Genomic DNA, 25588 nt, shown 5'->3' with positions numbered 1-25588 from the left:
ACTGATCATAGCAAACACCCTCTTCCAACAACATAAGAGAAGACTCTACACATGGACATCACCAGATGGTCAACACCAAAATCAGATTGATTATATTCTTTGCAGCCAAAGATGGAGAAGCTCTATACAGTCAGCAAAAACAAGACTGGGAGCTGACTGTGGCTCAGATCATGAACTCCTTATTGCCAAATTCAGACTGAAATTGAAGAAAGTAGGGAAAACCACTAGACCATTCAGGTATGACCTAAATTAAATCCCTTATGATTATACAGTGGAAGTGAGAAATAGATTTAAGGGACTAGATCTGATAGAGTGCCTGATGAACTATGGACAGCGGTTCATGACATTGTACAGGAGACTGGGATCAAGACCATCCCCATGGAAAAGAAATGCAAAAAAGCAAAATGGCTGCCTGAGGAGGCCTTACAATAGCTGTGAAAAGAAGAGAAGAGTAAAGCAAAGGAGAAAAGGAAAGATATTCCCATTTGAATGCAGAATTCCAAAGAATAGCAAGGAGAGATAAGAAAGCCTTCCTCAGTGATCAGTGCAAAGAAATACAGGAAAACAACAGATTGAGAAAGACTAGAGATCTCTTCAAGAAAATTAGAGATACCAAGGGAACATTTCATGCAAAGATGGGCACAATAAAGGACAGAAATGGTATGGACCTAACAGAAGCAGAAGCTATTAAGAAGAGGTGGCAAGAATACATAGAAGAACTATACAAAAAAGATCTTCACAACCCAGATAATCACGATGGTGATTATCCTTGAATGTGAAGTCCAGTGGGCCTTAGAAAGCATCACTACAAACAAAGCTAGTGGAGGTGATAGAATTCCAGTTGAGCCATTTCAAATCCTGAAAGATGATGCTGTGAAAGTGCTGCACTCAATATGCCAGCAAATTTTGAAAACTCAGCAGTAGCCACAGGACTGAAAAAGGTCAGTTTTCATCCCAATCCCAAAGAAAGGCAATGCCATAAAATGCTCAAACTACCACATAATTGCACTCATCTCACATGCTAGTAAAGTAATGCTCAAAATTCCCCAAGCCAGGCTTCAGCAATACATGAACTGTGAAATTCCGGATGTCCAAGCTGGTTTTAGAAAAGGCAGAGGAACCAGAGATCAAATTGCAAACATCCACTGGATCATTGAAAAAGCAAAAGAGTTCCAGAAAAACATCTATTTCTGCTTTATTGACTATGCCAAAGCCTTTGACTGTGTAAATCACATCAGACTTTGGAGAATTCTTCAAGAAATGGGAATACCAGACCACCTGACCTGCCTCTTGAGAAACCTGTATGCAGGTCAGGAAGCAACAGTTAGAACTGGACATGGAACAACAAGCTGGTTGCAAATATGAAAAGGAGTACGTCAAGGCTGTATATTGTCACCTTGCTTATTTGCAGAGTACATCATGAGAAATGCTGGGCTGGAAGAAGCACAAGCTGAAATCAAGATTGCTGGGAGAAAGACCAATAACCTCAGATATGCAGATGACACCACCCTTATGGCAGAAAGTGAAGAATAACTAAAGAGCCTCTTGATGAAAGTGAAAGAGGAGAGTGAAAAAGTTGGCTTAAAGCTCAACATTCGGAAAACTAATCATGGCATCTGGTCCCATCAATTCATGGGAAATAGATGGGGATATAGTGGAAACAGTGTCTGACTTTATTTTTGGTGTCTCCAAAATCACTGCAGATGATGACTACAGCCATGAAATTAAAAGATGCTTACTCCTTGGAAGGAAAGTTATGACCAACCTAGATAGCATATTAAAAAGCAGACACATTACTTTGCCAACAAAGGTCTGTCTAGTCAAGACTATGGTTTTTCCAGTAGTCATGTATGGATGTGAGAGTTAGAATATAAAGAAATCTGAGCGCTGAAGAATTGATGCTTTTGAACTGTGGTGTTGGAGAAGACTCTTGAGAGTCCCTTGGACTGCAAGGAGATCCACCCAGTCCACCCTAAAGGAGATCAGTCCTGGGTGTTCATTGGAAGGACTGATGTGGAAGCTGAAACTCCAATACTTTGGCCACCTCATGCAAAGAATTGACTCATTGGAAAAGACCCTGATGCTAGGAAGGATTGAGGGCAGGAGGAGAAGGGGACGACAGAGGATGAGATGGCTGGATGGCATCACCGACTCCATGGACATGAGTTTGGGTGGACTCCGGGAGTTGGTGATGGACAGGAAGCCTGGCGTGCTGCGATTCATGGGGTCGCAAAGAGTCGGACACGCCTGAGCGACTGAACTGAACTGAACACTATAATGATGAATGCATGTCATTATACATTCATCTAACCCCATAGATTATAAAACAGCAAGTGTGAACCCTAAAATAAACTATGGACATTGGTTGATAATGATGTGTCAGTGTAGGTTCATGTTGGCGTTGTTCAGTCGCTAAGTCACATCCAGCTCTTTGTGACCACATGGACTGCACACACCAGGTTTCCCTCCGTATCTCCTGGAGTTTGCCCAAGTTCATGTCCATTCAATAGGTGATGCTATCCAACCATCTCATTCTCTGTTGCCTGCTTCTCCTCCTACCCTCCTCAATCTTTGCCACGATCAGGGTGTTTTCCAAAGAGTTGAATCTTCACATCAGGTGGCCAAAGTATTGGAGCTTCACCTTCAGCATCAGTCCTTCCAATAAATATTCAGGGTTGATTTCCTTGAGGATTTACTGGTTTGATCTCTTTGCTGTCCAAGGGACTCTCAAGAGTCTTCTCCACCACCACAGTTTAAAAGCATTAATGTAGGTTCAAGGATTGTAACAGATGCACTAGTCTGGTGGGAAATATTGATAACAGGGAAGGTTTATGTATGTGGGGACAGGAGGCATGTTGGAAATCTCTGTATGTTATACTCATTTTGCTGTGAACTGAAAACTGCTCTAAACAATAAAGTCTAAGGACTTCCCTGATGGTCCAGTGGTTAAGACTTTGCATTCCAATGGAGGATGTGTAGGTTTGATTTCTGGTCAGGGACCTAAGATCCCACATGCCTTGCAGCCAAAAAAGTAAAAAACATAAAGTAGAAAATAGAAACAATATTGTAACAAATTCAATAAAAGACTTTAAAAATGGAAGTCTTTTTTTAAAAAAACAAAAAAACCCCACCCTACCCACTCTTTTTCACCTAGTACTACCTGTCCTTCAAGATGCAGCATGCCACCTGAGAGCCCTATTGCACATGTGCACTTCGGCATACCTCCCCTTGACTTCCAGCCACTGAAGAACAAGGACTTTGTCTTTGCACAGCACACAGCAGAAGTGCCGGAGAAGGCAATGGCAACCCACTCCAGTACTCTTGCCTGGAAAATCCCATGGATGGAGGAGCCTGGTAGGCTGCAGTCCATGGGGTCGTGAAGAGTCGGACACGACTGAGCGACTTTACTTTCACTTTTCACTTTCATGCATTGGAGAAGGAAATGGCAACCCACTCCAGTGTTCTTGCCTGGAGAATCCCAGGGACGGGGGAGCCTGGTGGGCTGCCGTCTATGGGGTCACACAGAGTCGGACACGACTGAAGTGACTTAGCAGCAGTAGAAGTGCAATAAGTGCTGGTTGAATGAATGTGTTAGAGGAGAAACTTTTTCCAACCAGCTCCAGTTTTTCAAAGAAAATATCTTGGTTCCCTTTTATAATTAGCCAACATGCAGAGGTGCATTAGAAAAGAACAGAAAATCTGCCTAAGCTAAAAGACCACCCAGAATTCTGCCATCTTCCAGAAGTGCTGTGGGGTCATTTCAGCCATAATTTTAAGTGTTAAAATCCAAGCATCTTATTACAGTTTTTTTTTTTTAATAAAACAACTCTTTGAATTCTGTTTTCACTTCAAGCCTCAAAAGGATTAAAAGAAAGGGGAAATCAAAGCTCTTGTTTAAACCAGGTGAAAAGTGTATTTAAGAGTTCCCTCTGCCCTGTTTTCTGCCCACACAGCACCGAAATGTGTCAAGTGCCGGATTGTGGAGAATGTCTCACTGTGGTTCCAGCCACAGAGAAAAAAGAAACTCTCTGGGCTCTGATTTACACAGTCGCAAAACAAAACACAACTTTACAAGCATAAGGGGCATATACATGGAGGAGAATAAGAGCCTGAGAAGGCAGTTGGCAAAGCAGCGTCTGCCTAATGCAGGGTTAGAAGTGAATAATTTACAGTGAAGAGGTGGCACTCTCATGGAGGCCCCCAGCTATAGCTTTCCTCCTGCTCCTCCAGATAATAATTTTTTAAATGCCTCTAGTTCAGAGCAGTCTAGCATACATAGAGGCAAACAATCGGTTCCTGAAAAAGAGCTTTCTAGTTTCTTCCGGATGCCGAGCTAGTGAGAATTGCTTGGTTGTATATAGACAACAGGGGATTAATTTCTCATCAGTGCTTTCCTCTATTATTTATTATCCTTTCTGTCCAAAACATCCATCACACCACCCCTCAAAGGACATTATTGCTGAGAGGAGTTTAGGGTAGACTTAGCAGTCATCCTTTCATTCTCTAACTATGGCACCCTTTTTGCAGGTTGTTGTAAGTATTCAAAGTAATGTTGTAAAGTGTAGGAGAGAGAGCCTGGCACATAGAAGGTGCACGTTGCAGGTGTGTAAGATGAAAGACAACCCCTGGGGGTGCAGTGGGTGATGGCAGTTAGACTATGGGCCCAGGTCTCGCATTCACTAAAGACCTCCAATTTAGACTTCTGAAGTTATCTCCAAATAGGAGTATACATACAAATTACAAAAGCAAATCAAGAGATGGAAATTCCTTTACTAACTTTCAAATTGTCCTCTATAACTGGACCACATTACCCTAATTCCTCTCCTTTTTATAGACCTTATAATTGTATTATAGCTGGTACAGTACATTACATTGCAATGTGTGTGTGTGGTTAGTCACTCAGTCGTGTCCAACTCTTTGTGACCCCATGGACTGCAGCCCACTAGGCTCCTCTGACCATGGGGATTCTCCAGGCAAGAATACTGGAGTGGGTTGCCATGCCCTCCTTGAGAGGATCTTCCCAACCCAGGGATCGAATCCAGGTCTACCGCATTGCAAGCAGATTCTTTACCATATGAACCACCAGGGAAGCCCACATTGCAATGTATTTTATGTTAAAAGCAAAAGAGTCCTCCTGCCAATGCAGGAGTCTTGGGTTTGATCTCTGAATTGGGAAGCTCCCCTGAAGAAAGGAATGGCAACCCACTCCAGTATTCTTGCCTGGGAAATCCCACTGACAGAGGAGCCTGGAGGGCTACAAAGTCACAAGGAAAATATAAAACCATTTGTGTAACCCTACTTTTGGCATTTCTCATTTTTTAAAATTTACTAAGAAGTTCAAAAAAAATGGAAGCTGCTTGGGTCACCTTTGATCTCTGAGATCCAGACTGGAGAAGTCCATATTTGGGATCTTTCTTGGGAAGAATTAGCAAAATGCACAGTCAGCAACCTGTCTGGTCAGCAGTGTCCCATAGACATATAACCCAAGCTGTAAATAGGAGCTACACATGTGATCTGATTTGCTTTTGCTTTTTAATATTTATTTATTTATTTGGTTGTACAGGGTCTTTGTTGCATCATACAGAATCCTTTAGTTGCAGCGTGTAAGATCTAGTTCCTTGACTAGGAATCAAACCTAAGCCCCCTGTATTGGAAGTGCTTTAGCCACTGGACCACCAGGGAAGTCCCTATACCTGTGATTTTAAATTGCCTCATAGTCATACCTTAAAGCCAGAAATTAATTTTAATAATATACTTTAATTCAATAGCATTAAGATAGCATTTCAATTGATATAAAAATTGGCTTGGGTTTTTTTTTTTTTCTTTTTTGGCTGTGCCACGTGGCATGCAGTATGCAGGATCTTAGTTCCTCAACCAGTGATGGAACCCATGCCCCCTGCATTCAAAGTGCAGAATCTTAACCATTGGGCCACCAGGGAAGTCCCAATTAATATAAAAATTGTTAAGGAGATATTTTTACATTCTTTTTTTTTTTACCGAGTCTACTAAATCAGTTGTGTACCTTATACTTTAAGCACATCCTTAATTAATTTGTTTTTAATTGGAGGATAATTGCTTTACAATATTGTGTTGGTTTCTGCCACACATCAACATGAATCAGCCATCAGTATACATATGCCCACTCCCTCTTGAGCTTCCCTCCCACCTCCCATCCCACCCCGCCCCTCTAGGCTGTCATAGAGTACCAGATTGAGCTCCCTGCGTCATACAGCAAATTCCCACTGGCTATCTGTTTTACACATGATAGTGCATATGTTTGCATGCTACTCTCTCAATTTGTCCCACCTTCCCTTTCCCCTATCTTAATTTAAACTTGCTGCTTTTCAAGTGCTCAGTGGTAGCCTCACTTGGCTGATGATCACTACTTTGGACAGCACAGCTCTAGAAGCCACATCTTCAAGAGGCTTCCCTTTAGGTTTGTTTGGATAGAGTGATATCTGGACAGTTGCCATTTTAATGGTTAACAGTGATATTTATAAGAAGCAGGTTTAAAAAGATGCAAGAGATGGCAACTGACACCTAGTGGACCTAAATTGAACATTTTTAGCAAGAAAATCAATTAATAAAGTAAGTAATCCCTAATTTAACAAAAATTTGAGGACTAGAAATCATTTAGCATTTCTGATAATTTTCCCGGGCAATGTCTTCCTCCTTTGGAAATGCCCCATGAACATGCCTGCAAAAAGAAACCTACTTTGAAAAATCACAGAGTTTCTAAAGGAATTGCAACTGAAATACAAAGGATAAATACAATTCTATGAGCAAATTAGAGTGTCCTTCATCAGAGGGAGCCATGGACTTGGGTTTCTCACCATGATTTCATGAAAGCAATCCACTTCTTTCTGTCTCAAATGTAAAGTTCCTGCATAAAAGTTTGAAGAAAAAATGTTCTTAGTGGAGGTGAAAAGAGATTGAAATTCATTGATAAAAATTATCTCTTGGTTAAATGAAAGAAGTCAGACTTGAAAACTATATACTATATATTTGCATTTATAGAACATTCTGACACAGGGAAAACTATAGTAGTCATGTACAGATGTGAGAGTTGGACCATAAAGAAAGATGACCAGCAAAGAACTGATGCTTTCGAACTGTGGTGCTGGAGAAGACTCTTGAGAGTCCCTTGGACAGCAAAGAGATCAAACCAGTCAATCGTAAAGGAAATCAACCCTGAATATTCATTGGAAGAACTGATGCTGATGCAAAGAGCTGACTCATTGGAAAAGACCCTGAGGCAGGGAAAGATTGAGGGCAGAAGGAGAAGGGGGTGACAGAGGATGAGATGGTTGGATGGCATCATCGACTCAATGGACATGAGTTTGAGCAAACTCTGGGAGAGAGTGAAGGACAGGGAAGCCTAGTATGCTGCAGTCCATGGGGTCTCAATGAGTCAGACACAACTGAGCGACTGAACAGCAACAACAATAGGGACAGAAATTAAACCAGTGGGCGCCCACCACACTGAGCAAGCGCAGCCTCGTGTCGGCTGGAGGGGCGGGTGGAGAGGCGCGCGCTGGGAGCGGGGCTCGGCTTTCCCTGCCGGTCCCGCCCTCCGTCGCGGCGGCGCGGTGCATCTTGGGATAGGGAGCGATCTCCGAGCGAGGCAGCAAGATGGACGCGGGATTCTTCCGCGGAACGAGTGCAGAACAGGATAATCGGTTCAGCAACAAACAGAAGAAGCTACTGAAGCAGCTGAAATTTGCAGAATGCCTTGAAAAAAAGGTGGACATGAGCAAAGTAAATTTGGAGGTTATAAAGCCTTGGATAACAAAACGAGTAACGGAAATCCTTGGGTTTGAAGATGATGTTGTGATTGAGTTTATATTCAACCAGCTGGAAGTGAAGAATCCAGATTCGAAAATGATGCAAATCAACCTGACCGGGTTTTTGAATGGAAAAAATGCTAGAGAATTTATGGGAGAACTGTGGCCCCTACTCTTAAGTGCACAAGAAAACATCGCTGGAATCCCTTCTGCTTTCCTAGAACTGAAGAAGGAAGAAATAAAACAGAGACAGATTGAACAAGAAAAGTTGGCATCTATGAAAAAGCAAGATGAAGACAAGGATAAGAGGGATAAAGAAGAAAAAGAAAGCAGCAGAGAAAAAAGGGAGCGGTCTCGAAGCCCAAGAAGACGCAAATCCAGATCTCCTTCCCCTAGAAGACGATCTTCCCCTGTCAGGAGAGAGAGAAAGCGCAGTCACTCCCGATCTCCCCGTCACAGAACCAAAAGCCGGAGTCCTTCCCCTGCGCCAGAGAAGAAGGAAAAAACTCCAGAGCTCCCAGAGCCATCAGTGAAAGTAAAAGAACCTTCAGTACAAGAGGCCACTTCTACTAGTGACATCCTGAAAGTTCCCAAGACTGAACCAGTACTAGAGCCTAAAGAACCTTCTCCAGAGAAAAACTCCAAAAAGGAGAAGGAAAAGGAGAAGACCCGACCAAGATCTCGGTCACGTTCCAAGTCAAGGTCCCGGACACGTTCTCGCTCTCCTTCTCATACTAGACCGAGAAGGCGCCATAGATCTTGATCAAGATCATACTCACCTAGAAGGCGGCCAAGCCCAAGAAGACGGCCATCTCCTCGAAGAAGATCCCCACCAAGACGAATGCCTCCTCCACCAAGGCATAGAAGGAGTAGATCTCCAGTGAGACGAAGAAGGCGTTCATCGGCATCCTTGTCTGGGAGTAGCTCATCATCTTCTTCATCTCGTTCCCGGTCACCGCCAAAGAAGCCTCCAAAGAGGACATCCAGCCCTCCTCGAAAAACTCGTAGGTTATCTCCTTCCGCAAGTCCTCCGAGGCGAAGGCATAGGGCATCACCTCCAGCTACTCCACCGCCAAAAACTCGTCATTCCCCAACACCCCAGCAGTCAAACCGTACCCGGAAAAGTCGTGTTTCTGTCTCTCCAGGGAGAACTTCAGTGACAAAACATAAAGGTACTGAGAAACGAGAATCCCCTTCACCAGCACCGAAGCCTCGGAAAGTAGAGTTATCTGAATCGGAAGAAGATAAAGGTGGCAAAATGGCGGCAGCAGATTCTGTGCAGCAGAGACGCCAATATAGACGACAGAACCAGCAGTCTTCATCTGATTCTGGCTCCTCCTCTTCCTCAGAAGATGAACGACCCAAAAGGTCCCATGTGAAGAATGGTGAGGTAGGCAGGCGACGGAGACATTCCCCTTCCCGGAGTGCCTCTCCATCACCTCGAAAGCGCCAGAAAGAGGCTTCCCCTCGTGGTAGACGGAGGAGAAGTCCCTCCCCACCGCCCGCCAGAAGGCGACGTTCTCCTTCTCCTGCTCCTCCGCCTCGTCGACGCAGGTCTCCCACACCACCACCACGACGAAGGACTCCGTCTCCTCCTCCACGTCGTCGCTCGCCTTCCCCAAGAAGATACTCTCCTCCGATACAGAGGAGATACTCTCCTTCTCCACCTCCAAAGAGAAGAACGGCTTCACCCCCTCCCCCTCCTAAACGAAGGGCATCACCATCTCCACCACCAAAGCGTCGGGTCTCCCATTCACCACCTCCCAAACAAAGAAGCTCCCCAGTCACCAAGAGACGTTCGCCTTCATTGTCATCAAAGCATAGGAAAGGGTCTTCCCCAAGCCGATCTGCCCGGGAGGCCAGGTCACCACAACCAAACAAACGGCATTCGCCCTCACCACGGCCTCGTGCTCCTCAGACCTCAAGTCCTCCACCTGTTCGAAGAGGAGCATCATCGTCACCCCAAAGAAGGCAGTCCCCATCTCCAAGTTCTAGGCCCATTAGGAGAGTCTCCAGGACTCCGGAACCCAAAAAGATAAAAAAAGCTGCCTCACCAAGCCCTCAGTCGATAAGGAGGGTCTCATCTTCCCGATCTGTCTCGGGATCTCCTGAGCCAGCAGCTAAAAAGCCCCCAGCACCTCCGTCACCTGTCCAGTCTCAGTCACCCTCCACTAACTGGTCACCAGTGGTACCGGTTAAAAAGGCTAAAAGCCCAACACCAAGCCCATCACCCGCAAGGAATTCAGACCCAGAGGGAGGTGGAAAGAAAAAGAAGAAAAAGAAGGACAAGAAACACAAAAAGGATAAGAAGCACAAGAAGCACAAAAAACACAAGAAGGAGAAGGCTGTAGCTGCCGCTGCTGCAGCTGCCCTAACCCCTGCAGCCGCAGCTGCTCCCACAACCACATCAGCACAGGAAGAACCGGAGGCAGAGCCAGAGCCTAAGAAGGAGACTGAAAGTGAGGCTGAAGATAACCTTGATGACTTAGAAAAGCACCTGCGTGAAAAGGCCCTGAGATCAATGCGGAAGGCTCTAGTATCCCCACAGTCCTAGGTGGAAATGTTTGTTATGATGTAAATTTTATTTGGTTTGTACGCAATTCAATTTCAAAATTGCTAAAATGTGTTTGAGCTTTAGACTATAACATTTGTTGTAATAATTGCTAGGTTGAAGTTCACCATGTAAAAAAAAAAGGGCATGGATTTACATTGCAAAAGGTGTCCACAGTGTATTAGTGACATTCTTTCATTGACAGCTGACATAAATTCGTTTAGAGTGAAATATTTTAAGCCAAAAAAGAAAAATCCCCTTTTTAAAAAAGGGGGTTTAAATATTGTTGGCATTCTTATGGTTCCTTTAAATACCCCTGGCTATTCCCAGAGGTTTTTCTTTCTACTTTTTCTTTCCTTTTTCTCATTTGAGTCTTAGCACCCATTTAAGTTATGATGCTTTCAACCTTGATGGTTTGCAAGCTTGCCCAGAAATAAGACCACTGTTGAACTACCACAAAAGTATAAACGAATATTTTAATGCCACAATCTTTGCTGTTGCCTGTGGAGTCTCTGCTGAAATGAATCAGGATTCGAGCTCTAAGATGAGACAGAAAATGAAAGCATGTTGTTTGCCAGGACACTGTGGGTTTATATAGATGTGTAACAAGTTGATTTGGAACACTGGAATTTCATTCTTTTCTCTTTTTTTGTAAAGGCAATTAACTAGCCCCAGGAAGGATCCTTCAGTTACATAAAATTTTGTTTTATGAAATGTCATGGCTCCATTCATAATTTTGTCTTGTTCCAGTCAGTATATACAACTTTCAGAGCTCTTGTATTTGGAAAGCTGGAAGGGCCCAGACTTTGAAATAGTGTCTTGTTTTCACTGTTTTTGTTTTGTTTTTGTTTCTGTTTTTTTTTTTTAAACTAAAGCTATATAAAGCTTGTGGATTAAACAGAATAAATTTCTAAATTTAAAAAAAAAAAAAAAAAAAAATTAAACCAGTGGTTGCCAAGGGTTGGGGTTGGAGCTAGGGATGAGGAAAGGGACATTATGGAAATTTTTGAAACAAAGGAAATATTTTGTATTTTTTTTCTTTTTTTGTATATTTTTAAAATTGGAGTTTTTAATTTCCTTTTTTTTTTTTGGTCTTGAGATCTTTTATATCTTGCTAACAGTGTTCTATACTTTAAAAAGGTGAGTTTACTGTATGTAAATTACACTACAGTATACCTTGTATCTTAAAATACCTCTCTTAAGTCTTTTTTGGGACTACTCTGGTGGTTCAGCAGTAGAGAATCTGCCTGCAATGCAGGAGACATGGGTTTGATCCCTGGATCAGGAAGATCCCCTGGGGAAGGAAATGACTACCCACTCCAATATTCTTACCTGGGAAATCCCATGGACAGAGGAGCCTGGCTACAGAGGGGTATAGTTCATGGGGTCACAAGAGTCAGACACAACTAAGAGACTAAACCACCACCACTAAGTTTCCTTTGTCTGACTGTTATAGTTCATGGTTCTCAGGAAGAATGTGTGAAAAGTAATTTGGATATTCAAACTATCATTCCTTACTTTTTAAACTCTGTAGACTTTCCCTTTGGCTCAGTGGTAAAGAATCCACCTGCCAAGCAGAAGATGCAGGAGACACAGATTCGATCCCTGGGTCAGGAAGATTCCCTGAAGAAGGAAATGGCAACCCACTCCAGTATTCTTGCCTGGGAAATCCCATGGACAGAGGAGCCTGGCAGGCTACAGTCCATGGGGTCTCAGAAGGGTCGAACATGACTTAGCAACTAAACAACGATGTGAAAGGGAAGAGCAATATCTTTATAAGAAATATGAGTTGGTTTCTGTCATCTAGGTCTCCAAAGTAGCCCTGGCTTGTCATTTTTATTATGTTTCCTAGCCTACTCTTTAATTTCTGTACAGAATCTGCAAAATGGCTCATCCAAGATTATCTTTAAGCCACCTGGCATATCTGCTTGTACTATAGATGCTGGAAATTAAGGCATCATTTCCCAGATGCATTTGCATACTAGAGTTCTATGTGCTATGACCCAGCATGCCCTCTTCTAGATATGTCCCCAAGAGAAATGAGAGCACTCACCTACCCAAAGACATGGACAGAAATGTTTGTGGCAACTTATCATAATAGCAAAAAATTAGATAAAGCCAGAATATCTACTAACAGTAGAACAGATAAACAAATGTCCTGTATTTGATATATTCATATAATGGAACATTATATAACAATAACAAAAATAAATTATTGCTATACTCAGCGGTGCTGGAGTGGCGACTGCATGGCACTGGAGCAGCTGTGAGGAGCTACCCCACGTTCAAGGGCAAAGGAGAAGCCCCAGCAAGACAGTAGGAGGGGCGAAATTGCATTTAGAATCAAACCCCGTACCCGCCAGAGATGCTCAGAGGGTTCAAACAAACCTTGTGTGCACCAGGATGAAGAGACCACACAGAGACTGAGACAGAACTGTGTTTGGGTGTCTCCTGAGGAGGTACGGGTCAGCAGTGGACTGCTGCGGGGGCAGGGGCTCTGGGTGCAGTAGACCTGGGTATGGCATAAGCCTTCTTGGAGGAGGTTACGATTAACCCACCATAGAGCCACCAGAACTTACAGAGGACTGGGGAAACAGACTCTTGGAGGGCACAAACAGAACCTGGTGTGTACCAGGACCCAGAAGAAAGGAGCAGTGACCCCAGAAGAAACTGACCCAGACTTGCCCATGAGTGTCCAGGAATCTCTAGTGGAGGTGTGCGTCGGCAGTGGCCTGCTGAAGGGTTAGGGGCACTGAGTGTAGCAGTGCATGCTTGGAACATTTTTAAGGAGGTCGCTATTATCTTCATTACTTCCACCATAGTTTGGCCTCAGGTCAAAAAACGGGGAAAGAACACAGCCCCACCCTTCAACAGAAAATTGGATTAAAGATTTATTGAGCATGGCCCCACCCATCAGATCAAGACCCAGTTTCCCCCTCAGTCAGTCTCTTCCATCAGGAAGCTTCCATAAGCCTCTTATTCTTCTCTCTCAGAGGGCAGACAGACTGAAAACCACAGTCACAGAAAACTAACCAATCTGATCATATTGACCACAGCCTTGTCTAACTCAATGAAACTATGAGCAATGCCATGTAGGGCCACCCAAGATGGACAGGTCATGGTGGAGAGTGCTGACAAAACGTGGTCCACTGGAGAAGGGAATGGCAAACCACTTAGTATTTTGCCTTGAGAACCCCATGAACAGTATGAAAAGACAAAAAGATAGGACACTGAAAGATGAACTCTCCAGGTCAATAGGTGCCCAATATGCTACTGGAGATCAGTGGAGAAACAATTCCAGAAAGAATGAAGGGACAGAGCCAAAGCAAAAATAACACCCAGTTGTGGATGTGACTGGTGACGGAAGTAAAGTCCGATGCTGTAAAGAATGATATTGCATAGGAACCTGGAATGTTAGGTCCATGAATCAATGCAAATTGGAAGTGGTCAAACAGGAGATGGCAAGAGTGAACATTGACATTTTAGGAATCAGTGAACTAAAATAGACTGGAATGGGTGAATTTAACTCAGATGACCATTATATCTACTACTGTGGGCAAGAATCCCTTAGAAGAAATGGAGAAGCCATCATAGTCAACAAAAGAGTCTGAAATGCAGTACTTGGATGCAATCTCAAAAATGACAGAATGATCTCTCTTCAATTCCCGAGGTAAATCATTCAATATCACAGTAATCCAAGCCTATGCCCCAACCACTAATGCTGAAGAAGCTGAAGTTGAATGATTCTATGAAGAACTACACGACCTTCTAGTACTAACACCCAAAAAAGATGTCCTTTTCATTATAGGGAACTGGAATGCAGAAGTGGGAATCAAGAAATACCTGGAGTAACAAGCAAGTTTGGCCTTGGAGTACAGAATGAAGCAGGGCAAAGGCTAACAGAGTTTTGCCAAGAGAACGCACTGGTCATAGCAAACATCCTCTTCCAACAACACAAGAGATGACTCTACACATGGACATCACCAAACGGTCAACACCAAAATCAGGTTGATTATATTATCTGCAGCCAAAGATGGAGAAGTTCTATAGAGTCAGCAAAGCAAGACTGGGAGCAGACTATGGCTGAGACCATGAACTCCTTATTGCCAAATTCAGACTTAAATTGAAGAAAGTAGGGAAAACCACTAGAACAGTCAGGTATGAACGAAATCAAATCCCTTATGATTATACAATGAAGGTGACAAATAGGTTCAAGGGATTAGATCTGATAGACAGAGTGCCTGAAGAACTATGGACAGAGGTTCATGACATTGTACAGGAGACAGGGATCAAGCCCATCCCCAAGAAAAAGAATTGCAAAAAGGCAAAATGGTTGTCTGAGGAGGCCTTACAAACAGCTATGAAAAGAAGAGAAGTGAAAGGCAAAGGAGAAAAAGAAAGATATACCCATTTGAATGCAGAGTTCTGAAGAATAGCAAGGAAAGATAAGAAAGCCTTCCTCAGTGATCAATGCAAAGAAATAGAGGAAAACAATAAAATGGGAAAGACTAGAGATCTCTTCAAGAAAATCAGAGATACCAAGGGAACATTTCATGCAAAGATGGGCACAATAAAGGACAGAAATGGTATGGACCTAACAGAAGCAGAAGATATTAAGAAGAGGTGGCAAGAATACACAGAAGAACTATACAAAAAAGATCTTCACAATCCAGATAATCACGATGGTGTGATCACTCACCTAGAGCCAGACATCCTGGAATATGAAGTCAAGTGGGCCTTAGGAAGCATCACTACGAACAAAGCTAGTGGAGGTGATAGAATTCCAGTTGAGCTATTTCAAATCCTGAAAGATGATGCTGTGAAAGTGCTGCACTCACTATGTCAGCAAATTTGGAAAACTCAGCAGTGGCCACAGGACTGGAAGAGGTCAGTTTTCATTCCAATCCCAAAGAAAGGCAATGCCAAAGAATGCTCAAACTACCACACAATTGCACTTATTTCACATGCTAGCAAAGTAATGCTCAAAATTCTCCAAGCCAGGCTTCAACAATACATGAACCATGAACTTCCAGATGTTCAAGCTAGATTTAGAAAAGTCAGAGGAACCAGAGATCAAATAGCCAACATCCGTTGGATCATTGAAAAAGCAAGAGAATTCCAGAAAAACATCTACTTTATTGCCAGTGCCAAAGCCTTTGACTGTGTAAATCACATCATACTTTGGAAAATTCTTCAAGAGATGCGAATATCAGACCACCTGACCTGCCTCCTGAGAAATCTGTATGCAAGTCAAGAAGCAACAGTTAGAACTGGACATGGAACAACAGACTGGTTCCAAATCGGGAAAGGAATATGTCAAGGCTGTATGTTGTCACCCTGCTTATTTTACTGGTATGCAGAGTACATCACGCAAAATGCCATGCTGGATGAAGCACAAGCTGAAATCAAGTCTGGGAGAAATATCAATAACCTCAGATATGCAGATGACACCACCCTTATGGCAGAAAGTGAAGAGCAACTAAAGAGCCTCTTGATGAAAGTGAAAGAAGAGAGTGAAAAGGTTGGCTTGAAACTCAGCATTCAGAAAACTAAGATCATGGCATCTGGTCCCATCAATTTGACATGAATTGATGGGGAAACAGTGGAAACAGTGACAGACTTTATTTTGGGGGTCTCCAAAATCACTGCAGATGGTGACTGCAGCCATGAAATTAAAAGACGCTTGCTCCTTGGAAGAAAAGTTATGACCAATCTAGACAGCTTATTAAAAAGCAGAGATGTAGAGAAATGCAAATCAAAACCACAGTGAGGTACCATTTCACACCAGTCAGAATGGCTGCTATCCAAAAATCAACAAGTAATAAATGCTGGAGAGGGTGTGGAGAAAGGGGAACCTTCTTACACTGTTGGTGGGAATGCAAACTAGTACAGCCACTATGGAGAACAGTGTGGAGATTCCTTAAAAAACTGGGAAGAGAACTGCCATATGACCCAGCAATCCCACTGCTGGGCATACACACCGAGGAAACCAGAATTGAAAGAGACGCGTGTACCCCAATGTTCATCGCAGCACTGTTTACAATAGCCAGGACATGGAAGCAACCTAGATGTCCATCAGCAGATGAATAGATAAGGAAGCTGTGGTACATATACACAATGGAATATTACTCAGCCATTAAAAAAATACATTTGAATCGGTTCTATTGAGATGGATGAAACTGGAGCCCATTATACAGAGTGAAGTAAGCCAGAAAGAAAAACACCAATACAGTATACTAATGCATATATATGGAATTTGAAAGATGGTAACGATAACCCTATATGCGAGACAGAATAAGAGACACAGATGCATAGAACAGTCTTATGGACTCTGAGGGAGAAGGTGAGGGTGGGACGTTCTGGGAGAATAGCATTGAAACATGTATATTATCATATGTGAAACAGAACACCATTCCATGTTCGATGCATGAGACAAATGCTCAGGGCTGGGGCAATGGGATGACCCAGAGGGATGGGATGGGGAGGGATGGGGAGGGAGGTGGGAGGGGGGTCCAGAAAGGGGAACACATGTAAACCCATGGCTGATTCATGTCAATGTATGGCAAAAACTACTACAATATTGTAAAGTAATTAGCTCCCAACTAAAATAAATTTAAAAAAATTAAAAAATAGAAAAATAAAAAGCAGAGATGTTACTTTGCCAACAAAGGTCCATCTAGTCAAAGCTATGGTTCTTCCAGTAGTCATGTATGGATATGAGAGTTGGACTGTAAAGAAAGCTGAGCGCCGAAGAATTGATGCTTTTGAACTGTGGTATTGGAGAAGACTCTTAAGAGTCGCTTGGACAGCAAGGAGACCCGACCAGTTCATCCTAAAGGAAATCAGTCCTGAATTTTCATTGGAAGAACTGATGTTGAAGCTGAAGCTGAAGCTCCAATTTGTTGGCCACCTGATGTGAAGAACTGACTCATTTGAAAAGACCCTGATGCTGGGAAATATTGAAGGTAGGTGAAGGGGATGACAGAGGATGAGATGGTTGGATGGCATCATCGACTCAATGGACATGAGTTTTAGTAAGCTCCGGGAGTTGGTGATGGACAGGGAGGCCTGACATACTGCAGTCAATGGGGTTGCAAAGAGTCAGACACGACTGAGCGACTGAACTGAACTGAACTCATAGTCAACCACTTGGATGAATTCAAAGATATAATGTTGGGAGGAAAAAGTCAGACACAAAAGAATATATACCACTTGATTCTATCTACTTGAAGTTCAAGAACAAGCCAAGTAAATCTATAGTGATAGAAATCAGAAGGTTCTGCTCTTCCTTGAACTGGCCTGCTGTTCTAACACCATCTCCCACTCTAATAAATTTTATTCTCCACTCAAAAAAAAAAAAAGAAATCAGAAGTGTGGTTACCTCTAGAGGGGTCGGATGTTTACTACAAAGAGGCCCAAGGGCACATTCTGGGGTGCTGGAAATGTTCTGTATCTTGATCTGGGAGGAAATGTGAAAAATCATCAGGCTGTGAAGTAACTGTTGGTGCATTTCAGATATGTAGTGGTTTAGTCGCTAAGTCATGTCCAACTCTTGCTACTCCATGGACAGTAGCCTACTAGGCTCCTCTGTTCATGGGATTCTCCAGGCAAGAATACTGGAGTGGGTTGCCACTTCCTTATCCAGGGGATATCCCAACCCAGGAATCGAATATCAGTCTCCTGTGTTGCAGACAGATTCTTTACCAACTGAGCTACATGTGACTAAAAAGGGGGGAAAGAGTTCTAAGAACCTTACAGTCTAGCTGGACAACCAAGGAGCAGGGATGGTAGTGACATTCAAGGAATGTCACTTTGGGCTAGTCTGTGAATGGCCTTGATTACTAAGACAATAAAAATGCTTTTTTTTTGACCATATCATGTGGGCCACAGGATATTAGTACCCCAAGTAGGTATGCAACCCACACCCTTTGCAGTGTAAGAGAGGAGTCTTAACCACTGGACCACCAGGGAAGTCCCCTATCCTTTTTTTTGAAACAGTTGATTTGTTTCTATGGAAGAGAAAATAATTTTATTGTCATATTAATTCTTTCCCAGGCTTTTATAGTATGCAATGCCCTTCTATGAATAACTTGAACTATTTTACATTCAAGTTGCCACTGGAAAAAAAAATAAAATTTTAATTAAAAAACAATTACATATGGAACCTTTGGAATCTCTCAAGTATATGATGCTTAAACTAGTTTTGTTATTGTTTTTTCATATTTAAGGTTTCCTTAAGGCAACCTGAAAGGATGAGAACCAAAAGAAAATACTTTATTTACTATTATTAGAAATCTCTCAGCTTGCTTACTCAATTCTTAAGTGAGTATTATGTAATCCTCAAACTCAGTTGAATGGTAGGTGGATATGGACATCGACCTTTTAAAAGATTACAGTATAATTGTAAATAAAATTAAGGTGTTCCTGATGAGTGGCAAGTAGCTTTTAGGCTTTTTCCATGTTTGTCCTATATTTTAAAGAAACTCCTTCCAAGTTCAGAGGATTCTTCCCTTTACTTCAGTAAAAGTATACACTATATTTTATTTATTTGGCTGCACTGGGTTGTTGCTATGCAGAGTCTTTCTCCAGTTGCAGACAGCGGGGACTACTCTTGACTGTGGTGTTTGGGCTTCTCATTGTGGTGGCTTCTCTTGTTGTGGAGCACAGGCTCTAGGCAAGGGGGCTTTAGTAGTTGCAGTTTGAGGGCCCTAGAGTGGGGGCTCAGTAGGTGTGGCACACAGGCTTAGTTATTGCACAGCAGGAGGGATCTTCCCAGACCAGGGATCGAATCTATGTCCCCTGAATTAGCAGGCAGATTCTTTTTTTAAATTTATTTATTTTAATTAGAGTATAATTACTTTACAGTATTGTGATGGTTTTTGCCATACGTCAGTATGAATTGGCCATGGGTATACATGTGTCCCCTCCATCCTGAACCCCCCTCGTACCTCCCTCCCCACCCTATCCCTCCAGTTTGTCACGGAGCACCAGCTTTGAGTGCCCCGCTTTATATTTGTACATCAAACATACTGGTTATCTATTTTACATATTGTATGTTTCAATGCTATTTTCTCAAATCATCCCATCCTCTCCTTCTCCCACTGAATCCAAAAGCGTGTGCTTTACATCTGTGTCTTCTTTGCTGCCCTGCACATAGGATCGTCGGTACCATCTTTCTAGATTCCATATATATATGCATTAATATCCTGTATTTGTCTTTCTCTTTCTGACTTACTTCACTCTGTATAATAGGCTCTAGGTTCATGCACCTCATTAGAACTGATTCAAATGTATTCCATTTTATAGCTGAGTAATATTCCATTGTGTATATGTACCACAACGTCCTTATCCATTCATCTGCCAAAGGACATCTAGATATGTCCTAGATATTGTAAATAGTAGCAGGTGAATTCTTACCCATTATACCACCAGGGAAGTCTGAGTACATACTATATTTTAAAACTATCAACTCTTGGGAATTCCCTGGTAGTCAACTGGTTAGGACTCAGCTGTCTCACTGCCAGGGCCTGATTTGATCCCTGGAGGGGGAACTAAGAGCCTATAAGCTATGTGGCAAATAAGTAAATAAAATTATCGACTATTTTCAACCCATTTAAAACAAGACCGAAGTGAAAGTGTTTGTCACTCAGTCGTGTCCTACTCATTGCGATCCCGTGGACTGTAGCCTGCCAGGCTCCTCTGTCCATAGGTTTCTCCAGGCAAGAATGAGTAGCCATTCCCTTCTCCAGGGGATCTTCCCAACACAGGGATCGAACCCAGGTCTCCTTCATTTCAGGCAGATTCTTTACTGTCTGAAGCACCAGGGAAGTTCCCAGAAAACAGGATGGGATATAAGTAAATAGGCAGATCTTCATGGTGCTTTCTTTCCATTCCAGAAAAACCTACAGCATTTTAATGGCATGGGTTTATCCAAATTGCTTCACATCCTGGTAGTTAATGGAAGGGATGCTTACCAACCTGATTCTGAAGAATTAAAAATTGTTGCAAAACCCAGTAAGATAGTTAACAAAACTGTATTGTATACTTGAAATTTGCTAAGAGAGTAGATCTTTAATGTCCTCCTCTCTCTCACACACTCACACACATAACTATGTGGGATGATAGATGTGTTAACTAACCTTATTGTGGTAATCATTTCATAATATATATATATGTATATCAAATCATCACATTGTACACCCTAAGTTTACACAATATTATTTGTCAATTATATCTCAATAAAGCTGATGGGGGGAAGCTAATATGGAAGGCTTCTCTACAACATAAACAAACATGTATAGGGTGTTTATAGAAGGAGTGGGGCTGGGAGGAAAAAGAAAGTATAATTTTACAACAAGGTCTTTAAAGATCATTAAAATTGTGAACAGCCTACATTTATACCACAACTATAGGTTTCTAAATTACATCTTATATTGGCATTTCTTTCTACTATGGAATTGTGACACACAGATCAAATGCCATTTCAACAAATATAATTATAATAAATAGCAAATTTCAGTTGTGCTTCACAGAGACAACAAATAAGACATCCTGCAAAAGGAAGTAATTTAAACAGCCTTTTGGAGTTTATTCAGTCATTCAGCTCTTCATACAGTGAATATCCATTATGTAATTATTATGCCAAACATTGCACTAGGAACTGAGGAAACAAATAGAATACAGTGTTTCCTTTTCAGGGTCATATTGACCAGTGAGGGAGAGAAATGATTGAATAATTACAGCAGTTAGTAAATAGTACCTTAGAGGCATGCACAGGATATAGAAGTGCAGTGGGGACTTGCTTGTGCCAGGGCATCATCAAAGGAAGTTATACTCAAGTTTACTCTTTAAAGATGGAGAAGAGGGATTTCCCTGGTGGTCTGGGGGTTAAGACTCAGCGCTTCCAATGCAGGGGACACAAGTTTGATCCCTAGCTGGGGAACTAAGGTCTCACATACCACATGGTGCATCCAAAAAGATGGAGAGGAGTTTGAGGTAAGAGGGGAGATACAGGGAAGAGTGGCAAAAGGTGAAGTTGGGTAACTCAGATGGAAGCAGATCCTGAAGGACTGCATATGCCTTGTTGAAGACTATGGAGTTAGTTGTGCAGGCAATAGGGAGCTAATGAAAACTAGTCAGATAAGGAGTTAAGTCAGAGTGGTTTTTTCATAAGGATGACCTGTGCACTGGCATGGATGGGGTGAGACTGGAGGCAGGGACACGAAGTAGGAAGCTGTAATGATTGTACAGACAAGAATCATGAGGACAGTAGCAGAAAAAAGAAGAAATGGAGACAGTTTTGAGAACTATTTAGAATTTATGGGAGTCAAGACATTGGGATAGTGTTTTGGAGGAGTGGGAGGTCTCTAAAATGTCTTGTACATTTTCAGTTTGACTAACTGAATGGATGGTGATATCATTAATAGAAATAACAATATAAGAGGAGGGGGCATTTTTGAGAAAAGAAGCTAAGTTTGGTTTTATAACCAAAGGTTGAGCATTGACTGTGGGATACTCAGAGCTCAAGTAGGCAGTTGAAAATGTAGAACTGGAGTCAGATTGGCCTTATTATTTTGGTGCCCATGATTTTTCTTTTTTTGACTGCACCTGTCTTAGTTGTGCCACACAAGATCTTTGATATTTGTTGCAGTATGAAGGGTCTTTTAGTTGTGCTGTGAATTCTTAGCTGCAGCATGTGGGATCTAGTTTCTTGAGCAAGGATGGAATGAAGGTCCCCTGCATTGGGGGATGCGGGGGTAGTCTTAGCCCCTGGACCACTAGGGAAGTCCCTTTTGGTTCCCATTCTTGCGAATACCATCCTCAGTGTCTTTTAGAATAACTTCTTGATAAACTAATGTTCCCTTCTTCTTGGGACTTTGTTATCAAACTATGTAATTTGTTTAAAAGGGTGGAGATATTCAGTGCCTCTCAGAGCTGTCAGCTCAAGGCCAAGTCTTCATAATTCCATACAAAATTATTCGTATTTTTCTGAAGGAAAGGCGATGAGAAATGAGATAATATATTAAAGGAAATCAAATAAATTTACAATAAAAGATCATTAGGAAATGAAATCTTGTCAGCCTAGATAAATGGGCTTGATTATTACATTTAAGTCAAACTAAATTACTGTCCATGTATCTATTAAAGCATTTATAAGTGTCGAAAATCGAGATGTTAGGATCCCGACCGTAGGTGTAAAATCAAAGTGATTTTGATAAGTTTAACCAATCTTTTATTGTGAAGGAAAGGAGAATTAAAAATCAGCAAATAATGTAAATATCACAGGAAGGTTTACAGAATTCCTTTTCTTAAACACTGCCAATGATTTGGGAGGGTTAAAAAAGAGACACTGTCTGCACAATTAAGTGTGACCATCAAATGACTCTAGCTCCACATAAGTGATTATGAGATTTTAAGTTGGCAAAATGTTTTTATTTCCTTCTTGAAGAACTAAGAGGAAACTGCTGAGATAAATTCAACATGTAGAGGTAAAAGCAATTTGCTCACTTGCTGAAGTTCTTTCTTTGTAGCAGAAAGCTTAAATCATTATTGCTCTGATTTAAATAAAATCTCCCTTAATTAGATTCTGTCTAACCAGATCCCTTAATTAAGCAATTAATCTCATATTGTTTACTCTCTCCTATGTAGGAGAAAAAGGAAAAGATAAGAAGAATGTGTGTGTGTGTGTGTTGTTCTTGAATTGAATTGAATCCATTATGGAGCTTTCCAAGGATGACTCTGACACTAGAGAAAGTGTCAATAAAGAAAGCTCTAGATCTGGAAGCTGAATGATATGTTCACTTGTACCTATTTACCCCACCTGGAAATATGGGAAAAACACTCCTGTCGCTTAAACCTCTCATGTTTTCGGTTTCCCTCATGTGCAAAAAAAAAAGATGACTAGACTAGATAACATCCAAAGAAGTAATTGCCAAATCTTGAGAAGTGTTTTTTAAAACAGATTCCTTGGCCTTACACCAGATCCATAAAGCAGGGTATTTGGGAGGAAGGGAGTTTGCTCAGTTTTGTATTTTTTTGGATTCTGTTGGGTTCACATAAGTGAACAACCATATCTGGGTACAACAGCACTAAGCTACCAGTTTTAAAAGCCTATGAAATTATGAATCAGACATGTTAAGATTCTTGAAAGCAAGAATTCAACAAAACAATATGTATGTCTATCCATTCAATTAAATACAGAGGCGGTGGCCATTGCAGTTGCCTCCCTAGCACTACTGCATTCATGATCATCCTGTTCCTCACACCCATGACCCAGTCCTGGACAGTGAGATATGGGGGCCTTTAATAAAGGTTTCCTTGTTAGAGCTGTTCAAACATTCTGTGCATCTTCTTATTGCCCTCCTAGCCCATAGTTTGATTACCAGCTGTGCTTAACCCAATCTGGGAACCTACTAGGCAGACTCTTCCTATCTGATCTCTGATGTCCCACACAGATCACCGGCACTGGTGTAAGGCCCTATATCATTCAGGATGACTGTTGCTGCCTACATCAGAAAATCCAAACTCGATTTGGTTTAAATAGTAAGAAGCACTGTTATCTTGTATACCAAGAAGTCTAGATTTGTTGCAGATCTGAGGCTAAATGGATCTGGGGCTCAATAATATCATAAATGACCCAGGTTCTTTTCCTTTTTCTACACCTCCATCTTTGGTGTATTGTCTTTATTCTTAACGCTGGATCATGGAAACTGAATACTAGGACTGAATGCTGTAGAATGACTGAAGGCTAATGAGAAGGGGCACCTCAATAAAATTAGCATATAAAGGTCAACATGTCAGTAGCATTTAGGACAAATATGGGCTGAAAGAAAATGAGGGGCCAACTAGGAAACTACAGTGCTGCTACTGCTGCTAAGTCGCTTCAGTCATGCCCGACTCTGTGTGACCCCATAGACGGTAGCCCATGAGGCTCCCCTGTCCCTGGGATTCTCCAGGCAAGAATACTGGAGTGGGTTGCCATTTCCTTCTCCAATGGAAACTACAGTAATAGCTTGCATAAAACAGGTGCTTGAATTGGATTAATGGCACCAGAAATGGAAATGGAAGAAAAAGAATATTCCAGAATGGTTCCATATGGAATGATTATATAAGATATGGAATTATATCTGGATATAGACATAAAATAGAAAGCGTAAAAAATTAATGAAAAACTACTGAAGTTATGAGAAAATATTATATAAACATAAAAGAAGAAAAATTTATTCATTGACTACCTGCTTTCTTTTTAAAAAATACAGTAATATTCATTACTATGGTAACTTTCTTTTTAGAAGCTCTGCTAAAAGATAATGGATGTTATATTCTCTGCTAACAAAATTTCAATCATAAATATACGAAAAGGCAGTATTTGTATTAAGAAATCTTTATTTGACAAATAATTTGACCATCAAAATGGAATTTATTCCAATTAGGAGCTATGTTGTGTTCCTGAATGGGAAAGGGAAGACTCGTTATTGTAAGGATGTTCATTTTCTCCAAATTATGTTATATATTGAATGTAAGTTCTGAGATATCTTCCTGAAGAGCACTTTAAACCCTAAATAAGTAATTCTAAATTTTAAAATTTCATTTGGAAAAAAATATAAGAATAGAATCTTTTTAAAACCTTTACAGAAAAATAATGAAGTGGTATCAAGATGACAGAATTTTTATTAATCATGATGAGGTGGAGCAGGTTACATGGCAGGAGGTGGACATGGAAGTTGAGATAGGAATTAGAACTTGTGTTTGGGACAGGTTAATTTGAGATGGCTGTTAAACATCCAAGCAGACATCCAAAGCAGCGATTGGATATATAAATCCAGAACTTAGGGGAGGGGTCCAACCCAAGATAGGAAGTGAACGAGAATAGAAAACCAAGTAAAGAAAATGTTTCAAGGAGGAGAGTTGGATCCTCTGTGCCAAATGAAAGCTATAGGTCTATAAGTTAGAATTAACTACTGAATTTAGCAATATGGTGGTATGGGTGACAATGAAAAGCCATTTGGATCATGCGGAGATGTCTATGAATCATTATCTTCACTAATAAAATGCAAGAAAGTAAAAATTCTTGCGCTCTCTTCCTGTGGATACTGCCATGTGAGGATGTGATGTCTGGATCTACAAGAGCCATCTTGTAAATATAAGGGGACAAGATAAGGGAAGTCAAAACACTGACCATGGCACAGTGAAACAATGGAAAGAGCCTGGGTCTTTGTTGATATTCAGAACCACTGAATTAGCCGTGGAACTA

General features: G+C 41.6%; 2 protein-coding genes and 1 pseudogene across 6 annotated transcripts in view; 2 read left to right on the top strand and 1 right to left on the bottom strand.

Moving 5' to 3' along the window:
- The window catches only part of LOC145539546 (nicotinamide/nicotinic acid mononucleotide adenylyltransferase 1-like), a 69144-nt pseudogene extending 61549 nt beyond the window's left edge, over positions 1 to 7595 (bottom strand).
- NRBF2 (nuclear receptor binding factor 2) overlaps positions 1 to 25588 on the top strand; it is a 248653-nt gene that overhangs the window by 107299 nt on the left and 115766 nt on the right. The window lies entirely within an intron of this gene.
- Positions 6785 to 11049, top strand: LOC145537941 (serine/arginine repetitive matrix protein 1-like). The gene is given in 2 exon segments (XM_081568972.1): positions 6785 to 9593; positions 9729 to 11049. Coding segments are annotated over 2 exon segments (2571 nt in total). The 5' UTR covers positions 6785 to 7632; the 3' UTR covers positions 10339 to 11049.

Source organism: Giraffa tippelskirchi, chromosome 2, assembly GCF_054371585.1.
Source record: "Giraffa tippelskirchi isolate mGirTip1 chromosome 2, T2T-mGirTip1v1.2.pri, whole genome shotgun sequence".
Taxonomy (NCBI): domain Eukaryota; kingdom Metazoa; phylum Chordata; class Mammalia; order Artiodactyla; family Giraffidae; genus Giraffa; species Giraffa tippelskirchi.
Note: the sequence above shows the minus strand (reverse complement) of the source record. Positions and strands in the feature narration are given on the sequence as shown.